Below are 16,358 nucleotides of genomic sequence, written 5' to 3'. Positions count from 1 at the left end.
ATTGTTAAAAATAATTAAAAAGTTAAATAAATATTTTTGTTAGAATTATTTATAACATAAATTAAACATTCAAGTCTTTTTTATTACCTACAAATTATTTAAACAAATTTTGTTCATAAAACATAACCTCTAGACGTTTAAGTATTACCTAACCTCTTTTAATAATACAGAATTAACATGCAATAATGGTGCTGTTATTTTCAATTTGCATTTATTCAATCCAATTTAATCGTTGTAATACAATAATAAACAAACAAAAATAAAAACCATCACAAAATCAATCTGTAGTATGTTGTAACAATTAATGGTATAATTTTGTTTATATGTTAAAATAAAAATATCCTCTTTTGTTGGTTTTGATTATTTGTATAACAAGCTAAAACAAATTGGATCTTGAGAACATTTACCCTTGGTAATGGCACCAGGTTAAAGGCAGAGCCTTTTCTTATAAAGAAACCAATATCCTCCTATCAAAGTTGGATTAACGAAACTTTTCAGAACTTCGACAACATAAAGGTGTATTACATATCTTAATTAAGAAAGCTCTGGTTAATAAAAGCATGATGGGAGAAATTTAGAAATTTCTCGCGTTGGCTCTATAAAAATTATTTTATACATTTTATAAAGGTGCTCTGAATACCCAGCAGCACAAATACTGGATCGAAATAACCGACGCAGTCAACAGCCTTGGCTCTCAATATCGAAATCCCTCTGACAACCGCAAGAAGTGGAATACTTTAAAATCTAGTCTCCGGGCTAAAGCCGCATCAATCAATGCGAAAATCAAACAAACTGTCGGAGGATCGGCATTTGATTTGCCAGAACTTACTCCATTGGAAGAGAGGGTAAAAGCTTTATTTTCAGAGGTGTCATATGCCGGAACACCAGGTGGTATCGACACTGCATATGATGCAGCAGCTTCTGGAAGTACAGAGTAAACATTCATATTTCTAACGTACTTTCTCAAAAATAACACCGCGTATTACATTCCAAATATTAAAGCCACTATAGTTAAATTTAAATACAATGGTAAAAGCTTAATAAAATGGTTAACTGAATAATTGAAAATAAGGAAAAGATTAAAAACCATAGCACAACATACAAATTAAATACAACCCAAACATTAACATGCAAAAATAAGCAAAGCCAAAATATTTACATACAGGCACAACATGCGAATATGTGTAAAGCACTAATAATTACAAATTTAATGGTTTTTTAAGGAATGCTACAGAGACCTTCCAGTTTGTGGATGAAATAGCCCTGTAATTGATAAATAATTACCAATAAATTGGATTATTCGTATTAACCTTAGCTATTATACATTTCAAATGTTGTTATAGGTTTCGATGATGGTCAATAGGGTGAAAGTGTTCAAAGCTCTACACATAGCTTCCAAGAGCACAACGAAGACAGTACCACCCCAATTGTAGCTGTTCCGAGTGCTTCGCCAGAAGTGGTATCAAAAACATCTGCAGATAAAATTTATAACATTAGTATGAATAATATTTGCAAAAAAAAGGGCAATACCTGGCGGGGAGATGGTTTTATAATATCCACTACGAGACTGATTTGAGAACGCTTTCCTCAAATCAGTTTCTGGCTGCTTGGCCATCATCAGTTGTAGGCAGGGAAACTTCCACTTGAAGCTCAACCCTATTCTTCTTATAGTTCTCTCCTGTTTAAGGAGAGAACTGGTGATGCTCTGGACGGTTTTGCATCTGAGGAAAAAAAGCTCGCAGTTTAAATTGTCGAGTTAAAGGAAACTCAGCAAGAAATAAGGGTCACTTTGATCCGAGTAGCTGATACCTCAGAGAGGAATACTTCAGCTCTTGAAGTAGTGGCCGACAGTTGTAGAAGGTTCGCTGATGCGCTTGAAAGACTGGTGGCTTGTGAAGAGCGAAAGACGGAAGCAATAAGCCAGCTATTGCTAGCAGTCACTTTTGGTCAATTGCAGCCACCTGTTATGGTAGATTAGGCGTTAAATTATTTTTTCTGATTATGATGCAAGAGGATTTAGACCTGAACCCAATTTCAGTTATTTTAAACGAATGTGGGGATGGAATACCTCGTAAAAAACACACCATTATTTCTACCTTCAGGGTGGTGTGGAAATGAAATAACTAACATGATTTTTTATTCATAAAAATGTTAAATAAAATTTGACGATACCTTTACAAGCTGTTGTCTCTTCTATAAATTGCATTTTCTTCTAAGCCTAACGCAGCTATTGCGGCGACAGCAGCAACAGCTCCGGGAAGCGCCATAGTGAAAAATGATACCAAAATGGCGGAACAAGCGCCGGAAGTCAAAATGTTACGTAACACTCATGACGTAACCACAGCCAATAGAAAAGCAAAGGCAAGAGAATTCCCGCCAAACATTTCAGCCAACCGGAGGTTCTTAAGCAAGAGGGCGGTTCCCTTCTTGCCTAGGGGTCACGCAGAATACGGCTGGATATGTTGTTAATAAATGAATTATTAAGCTTGAAAACCAATACGCTAAACCTAATAGATAAGAATATACGACTGAAAAAACTAAATAAATTACAAAAAACTAACGGGTTCTACCCTTTATCTTATCTGCTGACTGCGCTAAAACAAGATTTGACCATTACATTTTTTGAAAATGCGACGTATACACTTTGAAGGTTCCGTCAAAAATTATCCTTTCCCAAACGTAAAGGTTCTCAAAACATTAATACACAAAAAATAAGTAAAAAGGTTCCTCCAAAAAATGAACCATTTTGCGGAAGAAGTAAATAATTTTAAAAGAATAAAAGATAAAACAAATATACAACCGCAAAAATAAAACGTCAAATAATAGAAGAAAAAAATCTTTAACTCCATTCATTAAAAAACACTAAACAAAATACCAAATTGAAATAAAGCAACTTATTATATTAAACAAGATTAAGTCTTTATAATTTTTTCGTAAAAAAACCACATTAGGCCTTCACAATTTAATTCGTAAAAAAATTCAAGACTTTGTTAACTATTATGCTTACAATGAGTGTCTTATTTGCAATATAGCTTAAAGTTATTGTTGGTTCTGTGGTAGAGCGCTCGACTGCCTAACTGAACGGCCCGGGTTCGAAACCTGGGTGACGCATTTGTTTTTAATCAAATGAGAAATCGCTAAATTAGAATTTCTTCGATGCAATAATTTAAATCTTTCCTGAAATTTTGCTCTATTTCAATTAAACCAAAATTTCATGCTCTATTAAATACGCTTTTGATAAAGCTGAAGGTCTAATTTTCAATGAAACGTAATAAGTGTCGGTGGTTCTGTGGTAGAACGTCCGCCTGTCAAACAGGCGGTCTCGGGTTCGAAACCCGCCCGATGCGATCGCAAATTGATACCGTGAACAATTGGTGGAAACCCTGCCATTGAATGTTGAGAGGTAGCATTACACTCAGCACTCGGTCCGTCCCAAAAGTCAATAAGAAAGAGTTGGAGAGTTACCACCCGTACATACACACCACAAACTCAACACCCACAAACGTCATAACAATAACACAACATTACCACCCTACACATAAACATTACAATAGCGAAATATCCAAACCACTGAATTAAACCTGTCGTGACGGCGAGCGTTGACGAAAAAAAACCACCAAACCAACCCCGACTGCAAATTAATCCGTTAACGCTCACCGTCCCACGGTGGTTTTGCAAACACGGTTTTTCGACTTTGTTCCCTAATTACTAGCAACTGCGAACGCAGAGATCTCGAGAAACTGCGTACGCAGTGCTTACACTTTGCACCGAAAATGCGAACGCGTTCGCAGGCCTGACAGACAGACAGACCCACCCACTGACCCACAGACAGACACGGTCGTTGTATAACCCCTCCTAGGGGACTTTGTCCCCTCGGAGAGGTAAAAACCTTTCATGAACTTAAAAAAATTATTCATAAAATTACGGAAATCTCAATTCTAATAGAATGTAAATGAAAGAGATAAAAAATGCATTGATACTTTAAGACGTATTAAAATAAATCATAATAAAAAACGATCGTATCCAAACGAATTAGTATAAAAGTCCTCAATTAACCCTCAAGTGTATCAGAAACGGTTCAATTTCAAATTGAGTCACTAGCGATTTTATTAAACCGAAGAAATGTTCGGACGAGTTTTCGTTGTGGCGATGGCATCGGTGGTAAGCAATTTATGACTTACAGGATCAATAGACGTGATCTATTAACGTTCGTTTAAACCCGCATTTTTATGGGTTTTCAGGTTCTTAGTCAGAAATCCATCGACGTTGAAGTTCCGCACGCTGTTGAGATCGCAGCCCCAATGCCATTAGACATGGCGCAGCCAATGAACACTGTTCAGGAACAAACTACGGAACTGCCATCTGTCATCTTTGATATTCCTCAACCGTCTTTGTCTCTGGCCCAACCAACAGTAGAGATGCCCAAGGATGCTCCCGAAGTACATGATGTTCCCCACGCCAACATCGGATTCTCTGGGAATATCTTGAAGGAGAAGAAAGTGGTCCTCAACATCCCTTCACCAGTCATCGAGGCTCCGAAGCCCATCGTCCAGACCAAACCCGCCCTTTTCAGGGTGCCTCAGGCCATCTTCGTCATCCCCAGTCCCGTGGTCCAGCACAAGCCCATGGTCTACAAGGTACCCCACACTCTCATCGTGCACCGACCAGAAGTGAACCTGCAACAGTACCACGTGGTCATCCCCCAAATGAAGGTCGTCAAGGGATCTAAGTCTGCCTACACCCAACCCATCCCTGAAATATACAAAGCTAAGACCTCTGGTCCCATCTTCTCGAAGATGGACTCCAAGATCCAAGCTGTCCAGGGTGTTGGTAAGATGATCGCGGACATGGAGGCGTCCAAGGCGGCTTCCTTTGGAGTGGCCAGAGACCTGGTCGAGAAGAAATACCACGACAAAGTCGCCCGCGTCTCGAAAACTCTCCACGGAGCGGTATGAAAGTTCATGTAGCACCTGCTAGCGTTGTTATTAGTTTTTAAAAACTGTATTTATTTCCATAAATATTTATGTCATGTGTAAATAGATTTGTCACTCGCATTAAATTTGATTTCGTTTATCTAATGGTCCATTTTACTTTCGCTAACACAAGCCTCTTAAAACAGTGGACAAAACTTACCCCAAAAGATATTTAGCCGGTTTCCTTTCGGTTACATTTCAGTTTCATGGAAAAACCTCACTATATCTGAGATATTAATATCACCAGATGTATACAAAACTACTCTTACGGAGTAAGTATTCCTCTACTTTTTTCGCTAAAGATATTCTTGTGATACGTCTGCCTACGCAAGTTTCCCCTTTAGTTGATTTTTCCAGGTTGTTTTGGAATAGTGTTGTTAAATTTACGGAAAAATAATACAAGGTAAAATTACCAGAAAACTCTGCGGCAAATTTTCCGCAAATCGGGAGAACTGAATTAAAACTTAATACTTTCCCATGGTTATTGATTTTTTTTTTAAACTTTTTATCGATATAAAATGTCTAACAGTAAGTATCCGTTTGAAGCTAGTCTAAAGGTTTAGTTAGTTAAATTTGCCAACAATATTAGACTAATCATGGAATGAAAATTTTATTTTTTTGAAAAATTACGGCAAATTATTATATTATAATATTATATTATATTCGTGGAATATTTTCCGACTTACAACACTTTTTTGGAATAAAAAATTACATTTGTTTTCTAATATTTTAGCTTAAAAATAAGGTGTATTGAAAGTTAAATAACCCTACATAATAAATGTTTGTGATGGAATGAATTCAGATAATTTTTAATGGCGTAGGATCTTGTAAGGTATACGGTATAAACATCTGATATCACGTCACTTGTAAAACCGTACTGGAGTATTTTTTCATAGCTATGGGCATCCTTCTGTGGGGATTACCATCATTGTCATTGTTCGGTATATTTATAATGATTGTAATCTGATTAAGACTCTTGTTTAGATTCCATTTTCCATTTTTGATAACCTTACACCTGGCGTGTGTTGTCAGGATGTTTTTAGAGGTAGGCCAGACTATGGAAATTGAGCTTCCAAACCCCATACAGCTCTCAAACGCGCCATACCACTATACAGGATGTTTTTTTTCAGCTCGGAAACAAACTATGTTCTCAAGAAGGTTGAAAATTTTAGGGTACGTTATCCACACGCGGGGGACACTCGTTAGCAAAATTTCATCGAAATCGTAAAACGTTTTCACGTTTTTTACAAATTTAATTTTTCACCGCTAGGTGTTACTTCAAAATTATCAATTAGAAAATTGTAGAGCGTCATCAAAAACGTACAAATATCGTTGGCGTGAAAACTCCTTTTGCGCCGTGTAAATGCTCTTCTCACGCTCCTCGCCTAAGATGTATTGGAATGTGCGCTTGTGGGAGCGACCAAGAAAACTGTGACAATTCTTATAAAGAAAACGACAATGTTGAAGACGAAGAAGAGTCTAGTGAAGACGATGACAGCGAAACAGAACTTTCTTTCTAAAGAAAACATATTTCCTCTAAAGACTCGTGTAGTTCGGTTGACGCGTAATCGAATCCATGTATGGCCACAAGTAATAAATAAGTGTGACGAAGTAATAAATAACTTTTCGGTTTGGAAGGGGGGGGGGACACGTAGCTGAACATGACACTTATGGCTAGAAGTAATGAATAATTGTGGCAAGCTTAAACCACGGAACTCGTGTAGTTCGGTTGACGCGTAGTCGAATCCGTGTATGGCCAGAAGTAATAAATAAAAGCATGGGTGGAAGGCGGAATTATATTTCAAATTTTATTACATAAATTTCAAACTATCCTAAATAAGTGTGACGAAGTAATAAATAACTTTTCGGTTTCGAAGAGGGGGGCGGACGTAGCTGAACATGACACTTATGGCTAGAAGTAATGAATAATTGTGGCAAGCTTAAACCACGGAACTCGTGTAGTTCGGTTGACGCGTAATCGAATCCGTGTATGGCCAGAAGTAATAAATAAAAGCATGGGTGGAAGGCGGAATTATATTTCAAATTTTATTACATAAATTTCAAACTATCCTAAATAAGTGTGACGAAGTAATATTATGTCAACTGCTCAAGCCGTGTATAGCTGAAGTAATAAATAAGAGCGCAGGTTAGCCAGCGGCGGCGATCGGAAATTCATTTCTGTGGGGACACGAGCAATTAATTTTTTATCCAAAAATCCATAGGGTCAATGGAGGTAAGTGTGATCAAAATATTTTTTGGGAGTTTACTTGAAATTAAACTAAAAATAGCACCCTCTTAAGAATTGGTACCATTAATACGGCCACTTTATCCTACACAACTACGCAATCAAATATAATATTAATAAAATAGTGATATAAATATTAATTATTTAATTTAACCCTCTTACTGATCATATACTTACCCCCAAATGAGGGGCAAGTGTGATAGGGGGGTGGGGTAATTGTTTTCACTTGAAATCCTTGAGCAATCGCAATGAATTTGCATACAGAGGTTAAAAATGTTGTCCCAATAAAGCGATATTTTTCGTAGCTGTAAAATAATATCTTCGTGTGGTCAATTTTGATAGACTTTTTCAGATTAAATTTTGAAAACCTCAAAATGTTATTAAAAACACAATTCTCCTAGCAGGTAAAAGGTTAAGCAGACTACAAAATACCAAAATGTAAAACCAGTTTTTCAATTAGAAAAAGTTACAGAACTTTTCATTTGGGCATAAAATCTCTAAACACGAGTAGAAGAGTATATTATTTTTTCAACAAACATTTTTAAAAACTATATTTTATTTAAATTAATATAGAAAATAAACAAAATGTGTAAAATTAAGTATATTTCAATATCCATTCATCAAAAATTTTGTTATAATAATATTTGGGGAAATAATAAGGGGTGATCACACTTAACCTCCATTGACCCTACTTAAAACTAACGCAAGAAAATGTACTTCTCAAAATTTGTATTACTATATATATATATATATATATTTTATTACCTCTCCGAGGGGACAAAGTCCCCTAGGAGGGGTTATACAACGACCGTGTCTGTCTGTGGGTCTGTGGGTGGGTCTGTGGGTGGGTCTGTGGGTCTGTCTGTCTGTCAGGACTGCGAACGCGTTCGCATTTTCGGTGCAAAGTGTAATCACTGCGTACGCAGTTTCTCAAAGGGTTGGCAAAACCACCGTGTGACGGTGAGCGTTAACGGATGCATTTGCGGTTTGGTTTGGATGGTGTTTTTTCGCTCACCGTCGTGACGGTTTGGTGTATTACGTTTTTGTAATGTTTATGCGTAGGTTGTGAGTGTTGAATATGTTGTGTTTGTATTCTGATGGTTGTGCATGTTGAGTCTGTTGTGTTTATATAGGCGTTTTCTCTCCAACTTCTTCTTAATGACTTTGGGACGGACCGAATGCTGAGTGTAATGCTACCTCTCAACGTCCAATGGCAGGGTTTCCACCAGTTGTACACGGTATTCGTCTTAGTATCAATTTGCGATCGCATCGGGCGGGATTTGAACCCGAGACCTCCTGATTGACAGGCGGACGTTCTACCACAGAACCACCGACACTTGTTACGCCTTATTGAAAATTAGACCTTCAGCTTTATCGGAAGCGTATTTAATAGAGTACGAAATTTTGGTTTAATTGAAATAGAATTGAAATTGAAATTATTGCATCGAAGAAATTCTAATTTAGCGTTTCTCTATTGATTAAAAACAAATGCGCCACCCAGGTTTCGAACCCAGACCATTCGGCTTGGCAGTCGAGCGCTCTACCACAGAACCACCGATAGCTGCTTAGATTCACTGAAATTAAGACAGGCATCGTAAGCATAATAGGTAATAAAGTCTTTTTTTATTAATGAATTTATGAAGGCCTAATCTGGTATTTTTTAAAGGTTAAATCTTGTTTTAGCGCAGTCAGCCGAGATTAGAGGGTTAAAGGGTAGACCCTGTGGGTGGTCCACTTTCTTAACGACCTATATATAGTTCTGTTAATTCAAAGGAGATAATTTAACGTTAATTGCTTTAAGAGGTGGCGGTTAGTCAAGTGGCTCTCTGTGCTTTGTTGATGGTAAGGTTTTTGCTTCTTGTAAATACATTTGGTGTGGATATTTGGATATCTACGATTTCTAACGCAGTCAATGATTTCTTGGGTGTGCGAGTCATTATATGATATTGGAAATTGGACGGCATTGGTCTTTTTCATGTGGTATGCGTCACAACGTCAACAGGAAGTGAACGAGTCGTCCACTACCAGATATCTACGGTATCTTCATCAAGGGCGAGTGTTGAAATAAAATGAGCGTTAAAGATGCGGCAAGTATTTCGTAAGCGAGTAATTCCAAAAAGCCTCTGTAGATATTTCTTTCATTAAAATTTGCTTCGTATTATATTTAACTGATAAACTTGTTCTGTAAAAGGGTTTAATTCAATTGTGCATTGTTATAGTACGTCTAACTTACTGTTGTAACTACTTAACTTATGATATTCTGAATAAATTAAAATTGGTCGTTTCGTCTCAATTATTTTAATTATAATTAAAATTTTATACCTGGCGGGATAGAAATGGGTTAATATTTTTAACAAATAACTCTAAATTGCGGAGATATATCTTTAAGGGTTATCTCGAGAAATTAATACCACTAGGGACAATTCTACCGAGGAGAGGTATATTTTGGCTTGCCAACTTGTTAAAGTGTTCTTTCTAATATCTCATCCCTCCTCGATGAATACATTGATAATATAAGCTAAGTCGATATATTTAGAAAAATATCTGTGTATTTCTTGGACAAATACATTACGAAGGTATTTTAGGTAAAAAAGGTTAAATGCTGGGACGATTTTTTGTTTGGACGAATCTATCGAAATCAATTTTACGGTTATCATCTTAATGCTACTCGCATCTGCAATCTCAAAATAACTTCTGTAAAAAGACTGAATTCGAACCTAAACAAAGGCAGTGAGATTTTAATTTTTTCCTGATTGCTATTTTCCTCAATTTTATTGCTGTGGGGGCTCTGCCCCCGTTTGTTTTTCCCTGTGGGGGCTCGAGCCCCAGAGCCCCCATGGGATCGCCGTCACTGAGGTTAGCATGTATCAAAAGCATGGGCTTTTACTTTTGACCCAACTCACATTTTCTTTAGATGCCCATGCTGTGTCGGGCCGCCTGCTGAGTCATGGAGACAGCTTGGCGCGATTAGAGATGGCGGTCTTCCCGGAACGACAAAACTTCCTTGCTAAGAGGTATCGCATCGCTCTCTGTAGTCCCTTTTTGGCGGGGTGAAATTTCACTTTCGTTTATCGTTTGATAAACGTTTTCTCCAAACTATAATTTTACTCTCGTACTATAAAGTAGGCTTTTTTCGGGTATTTAAATATACTTGTTTGGGCGATAATTAAAGAAGTTTTAGAAATTACCTATAGTGGTTAATGTAAATAGGAAGTTATAATATGCCAATAAATAAATTTAAAATTTGCGCCAAAATAAATGTGAGTCACGCCCAACTATGGCCAAGTAGCGAGTAATCAAAGTTGCTCGTATTTATGCACTGTAATATAATTACATTTTTGTGACCTGGTAACGCTGAGTTACCTTCGTTATTCAGAACGCTCATCGTCACCAAATAGTGTCATTTCGGAATAGTTTTGCTTTTGAAGCGTTTTTACACACAATCCTAAGAATTTGTGTGTATTAATCTCACGTACAGTATAGCCGATGCCGATGCTGATGCCGATGCCACCGATGCCGCCATGTCGCGCAGATTTCTTCAACGGTTAGGGCTAGAAGAGTCAATGATATCTCGTTCGAGTGCAGTGTACATACATCGCCATTGATAGCCTTTCATTAAGTTTTCAAATCGGAGCCCTAGAAGTTGGGCATTTGCCCAATTTACTATTGTCGGTGGTTTCGCTTTATGTTGTAGATATTTTATTTAAAATTAAGATCCGATAACGTTAAAAACATATTATTGGATAGGTTAGGATTCAGCGGACCTACAACTTCGGTTATATTAGTAAATATTAAATTTAAGTATAGTTTTAAGGGTAATTTACGGGACCCAAATTTTAGTGGTTTTATATTTTTACCTCTCCGTGTCTTTCTGTCTGTCTGTGGGTCTGTCTGTCGGGGCAAAGCGTAATCACTGCGTACCCAGTTTCTTAGAATCAGGGAAAAGGGTTTTTCAAAAGCGCCCTCTTTTTGTCATTGGGTGTAGTATAATTTTTTAATCGGCCAGGATTCGAACCCGAGCCCTCTTGAACGACAGGTGAGCGTTCTACCGCAGAACCACGGATACAGTTACGCTTCACTGAAAATTAAAAACTCTTCCGAGGAGAGGTATATTTTGGCTGGCCAGCTTGTTGCCTAAACATCTACATACAGTTCCTTAATTTAAATCCGATTTTCATGAAAGTTATATTTTTGAATAACTGTGGTTAACATATAACCTAGAATTGCAAAAACGTTCCTTAAATTTATTTCTAAGCAAGGTTTTTTGGTCAGCGTATACGGACCCCCGCAATTTCCAACATTGTAAATCCGCGTGTTTATAGAGTTCTACCCGCCCGTTTCCCTCAAGCGTTTTTAATGCCGTTCAGAGTGCGCCGCGCATTCAACGTATGACCAGAAGTAACAAATAAGGATGAAACTTATTGAACTAGTCTTTGTCGTCTAACCAGAAGAAATAAGGGTGACACTCAACGGCTGACTAGTAGTAACAAATAAGTGTGATCAGAAGTAGAAAATAAGAGTGACACTGATCGAAGGATTCTTCGATGCTTTCAAAGTATGACTAGAAGAAAGAAAGAAGTGTAAATACAATTATGTGTGACCGTGGATATATATTGGTTGTGATAACGGCGTTGCATGTTGCTGTGAATAGCTCAAACAAACTTAACACATTAGATGGATTGTGTGTATTCTGACCGTCGTACGTTTTGTTACAATTTAGAATACGTCTGCCTCGCTGGTTGGTTAATATTTGAAATCGTTTCCCTTTGATATCTTCTAATTAAAGTCCGTTAGGTTTATTAATAATTAATGATTTTATGATATCTGCTTAAATGAAATACGGGCACGAAATAATAATATCGCCTTCTTGGCGAACTTTATATATCCTCGTTGATTGAATGTTCAAAGTGGGGTTTTTACAACTTTTTGGGGGCAATAAACGGTCCTAAAAAGTTGTGGAAACTGTGCTTCATTTAAATTAAAGCAAAAGTGACATAATAACCAAAAGTGTGTCAGTCCATCTTATTTCTTAAAGAATGTTACGAGCGAAATACAAGTTCGGAGGGTAGAAGGGAAAGTATGCCTTGGGGAGGGAAGGAAGTTAAAACCAACAAAAAACGCCTCGTAGTGAGGAACGGAGGAACTAATTAGCACTGGTCAAAGTTAGTGTATTTTTTTATTTTTGTCGCTCTGTGGAAATGTTATCGCCATCTACCTACGATATAATACCATAGACTAAAAAAAGATCCAGAAAGGCGACAATAGTCTTTTATGTGGTCGATATCGAGCATTCATTAAACCTTTAGGATACGAATGTACAGGGATTGTCACACTTTTGGTAATTATGTCACTTTTGATTAAAGGAATATTTTTCAGCATTTAAAGTTACTTTATATACTCCTTTTAAATTAAATTTTAAATTTACTTGAATATAACCAGCACCTAATCAAGTACTCGATAATCAGACTAGTTGAAAATATTATTCGAAGTTTTTTTTAGAATAAGAACTCGATTACTCGACTCCACTTCAATTTTACTCGATTCGAATACTCGAAGAAAAATAATTTGATACTCGATAAACAACTCGATTGCCTAAAACCACTAAATCATCTAAGTCGATATTAAAAATTAATTGCCATTTGTCAAAATAGGTGCCTATAAGCATTCTCCTAGCTATTAGTTTAGGAGAACATTCCTTTGGCGCAAATGCCCACCACTTCCTTTGTGGAGGAACAGTGCTGCCAGGCATGAGATTCTTAGCCAGCCAAACAGTACAATCGGAAAGCTGTGACCCCTAGCGGCGAAGTTACTTTCCCTGAAGGAGCACAGGATTTTCGTTCGTGTCATTCGATAGATCGTAACGAATTTACAACGTCGAATAACCTTTGGAGAAAGTTATTGAAAAGCTAGGCTCAAACCGCCATATTGGCTACAAATAGTTTTATCCAGCAATGTAAGGAATATTTAATTTGTGGTATGAAACCATAAGCCTTTCAAAGGGTCCCCTTCAGTAAAGGTCTTGAAAAAGGCCCCATGTTAAAGGCGTTGTCCTATGTCCATGCGAGTAAAAAATGAACCTACGACGATAGGAATCCAAGTCAATAGATCTAAAAAATTTTACCAACTCACAAATCTTTATAATAAATTGTCCCTGATGTACATTGGTTTTTAGTAGCACAAAATAAACCGAAAAATTAAAGTTAACGGTAACTTTTAATGTTACTTATGTTAGCAATTATTTCTGGCTAAGATTTCGCTTTCCAAAACAATATTTCGTTATTTGGTTAATAATAAAAAAGCCGAAAAATTATTGAAAGTTTAACTTAAAAATAAAACGCGTAATTAAAAAACCCAGAATGAGTATAAATATCCCAAATGAAACGCTCACGGTATCAGAAGTTATCTTAGCTCACTCCCTTAAACTACATTTTCAAAATAAAGCGAAGATGTACAAGACCGTCAGTTCAATTATCTTCATGGCAATGGTTTCTGCGGTAAGTTGAGGAATAGGTGTTAAATTTTAGTTTCTATCAAGTTATTTAGGTAAACGTGTTGTTCAGGTTCTGGGCCAGAAATCGATCGACGTTGAAACCCCACATGGTGTCGAAATAGCAGCCCCGTTGCCCTTGGACATGGCTCCACCCTTGAACACTTTTCACGAACAGAGTATGGAATTGCCAGCTGCCGTCTTCGACATCCCTCAGCCGTCTTTATCCCTCGTCCAACCAACCGTCGAGATGCCGAAAGGTGCCCCGGAAGTGCACGATGTTCCTCACGCCAACATCGGCTTCTCTGGGAATATCTTGAAGGAGAAGAAAGTGATCCTCATCATCCCATCGCCGGTCATCGAGGCTCCTAAGCCCATCGTTCAGACCAAACCCGCCCTCTTCAGGGTGCCTCAGGCCATCTTCGTTATCCCTAGTCCCGTCGTCCAGCACAAGCCAATGGTCTACAAGGTGCCCCACACTCTCATCGTGCACCGACCAGAAGTGAACCTGCAACAGTACCACGTGGTCATCCCCCAAATGAAGGTCGTCAAGGGATCTAAGTCTGCCTACACCCAACCCATCCCTGAAATCTATAAAGCTAAGAACTCTGCTCCCGTCTTCACGAAGTTGGGTTCCAAGATCCAAGCTGTCCAGGGTGTTGGTATGATGATTGCGGACATGGAGGCGTCCAAGGCGGCTTCCTTCGGAGTGGCCAGAGACATGGTAGAAAAGAAATTCCACGATACAGTCTCCCGCGTCTCGAAAACTCTCCACGGAGCGGTATGAAAGTTCATGTAGCACCTGCTAGCGTTGTTATTAGTTTTTAAACACTGTATTTATTTCCATAAATATTTATGTCATGTGTAAATAGATTTGTCACTCAAATGAAATTGATTTTTAAACTGAATGTCTAGCTTAATTTAACATCCTCTTAAAACGTCCAACGATGGACTCGACCTATGTCCAAAGACCATTAGCATCTTTTTTTTTGGTTTATTTCTTTCTTGACGTTGTTGACCCATTTACAAAACATCCTATAATCGCAGGGCTCCAAATTGTCATGGACCGAAAGTCGTATTAACCTTCATTTGTAACAATCCTGTAGAGATGTACTCATGATTAAATTGAACCAAACTTACTAGGCTTATGAATACTAGGCACAGTAACTGACCCGCCACGAAGTTTCCGAAAAGATAAATGCTTCGAATCTAATTTAATTATTCAGTCTCTACAAAACTAAATAGAAACACATTTCTAAAACCTGCCGTAGTTGGCGCAATTGAAAATGTAGTCTACTCCAATCACATGAGACCGAGGCTTGGCGTGTTTGGTGATTCAGATGAGGTTGTTCGTTAAGTGCATCAATCATATTCATTATTAAATTTCATTGCATTAAATTAGGCTGATAAACAAAACGCATTAATAATTATATTTAAAAATTTTCGCGAATTGACTAATTTTTCTAATAGAATGTGAGTGCTGTGCGGTAGTGGGAGGATATTTCCGAACACGTTTTTAAACTCCATCCAAGGGATACGTATCATTTGGTTTCACGTACAGTGTAGACGATGCCGCCGTGTCGTACATAACTCCAGGGGGTAGAAACGTACGCAAAATGCGTTGTCTCATGCGATTCCCTAGTGGGAGAGGTGGGGTGGAAGTTTAGTCTGAAAAGTTTCAGCGGGTTCGTCTGCTTCGATATATGGTCCTCGTTCAGGCCTCGGACTAAAAATGGATCACGCTTATTGTCAAAAGAAACAACCCAAATCTAAAAAGCCGAGTGCTTAGTATTACAATTTTAATTATCATCGATGTAGTCATAAATTGTTTGTCTTAAATATAATTTCAGTGGTAAACTTTAAAAAACTCTTCAAAATTAATATCTTTGCCCAATGAAGAGATTGAATCTCCTGATTAACCTTTTGTAAAAATTAGTTTTAAATGGTTAATTTCAAATGTTTTCCTATATTTTTATTCTTTTTAAACAGCTTTGCTTAGAAAAAAATTAAGGCTAGAGGTCGGCGGAACGAATAAATTAACCGGCAAAATTTCGATTAACCATAAAAAGTTTGGTTAACTGTTTTTTATGAACATTTTATAGGAATAAACAACGATTTAACATGCAAAAATAATCGTTTTTGTCGTATTTATTTTGGATAATTTGCGGTTTTGAATAAAAATAAATAATTAGATAATTTCTAATTCAAACGCCGATCTCTAATTAAGGCAAATCCAATTAAAAATGATGACAAATGAAGCATTCCATTAGGCCTACTTGTCCATATTTACAATTGAAGGCACCAGCGTTATTAATAAACTTCGCTACAATTTCAATTTAACCCAACTTATGATTAAAGATGATTTGTGATAGTTCTTACAACTCTTGAAGTGGCAAGATTTTCCCATATTTAGTTTACACCTTGGTAAAATAAAATTCCAATCAGTAAAATAAAGAAAATTTACGCTTCAAATCAAACTTGGTCGAAACCTCGGGCCTCATCCTCCAGTCCCGATTTTTTTTGTTTAGACTGCCAGCAGCCAGCACCGACCTCGGATACGAGATTTAAAACTGAACCGAACTGAATTTTTCAGACTTTTTAGCCCCACGCTATTACATTGCCCCCCGCAACTAGGGAATCGTATGGTTAGACG

The 16,358-nt window shown here is 37.4% G+C and overlaps 3 protein-coding genes across 3 annotated transcripts in view; 2 read left to right on the top strand and 1 right to left on the bottom strand.

Annotated features, from left to right (window-relative positions):
• LOC149949517 (uncharacterized) overlaps window positions 1–16,358 on the bottom strand; it is a 136,326-nt gene that overhangs the window by 106,934 nt on the left and 13,034 nt on the right. The window lies entirely within an intron of this gene.
• On the top strand, window positions 4,123–4,984 carry LOC149949520 (uncharacterized). Its single transcript, XM_090169251.1, has 2 exons — window positions 4,123–4,161; window positions 4,242–4,984. Exons 1-2 carry the CDS (start codon window positions 4,123–4,125, stop codon window positions 4,953–4,955), a joined length of 753 nt encoding a protein of 250 aa, XP_090025377.1. The 3' UTR covers window positions 4,956–4,984.
• Window positions 13,639–14,507, top strand: LOC149949519 (uncharacterized). The gene is made up of 2 exons (XM_090169250.1): window positions 13,639–13,712; window positions 13,779–14,507. The coding sequence occupies exons 1-2, from the start codon at window positions 13,665–13,667 to the stop codon at window positions 14,490–14,492; spliced, it is 762 nt and encodes a 253-aa protein (XP_090025376.1). The 5' UTR covers window positions 13,639–13,664; the 3' UTR covers window positions 14,493–14,507.

The sequence above is a fragment of the Leiobunum rupestre genome, chromosome 3 (assembly GCF_980474605.1).
Source record: "Leiobunum rupestre chromosome 3, qqLeiRupe1.1.hap1, whole genome shotgun sequence".
NCBI lineage: Eukaryota > Metazoa > Arthropoda > Arachnida > Opiliones > Sclerosomatidae > Leiobunum > Leiobunum rupestre.
Note: the sequence above shows the minus strand (reverse complement) of the source record. Positions and strands in the feature narration are given on the sequence as shown.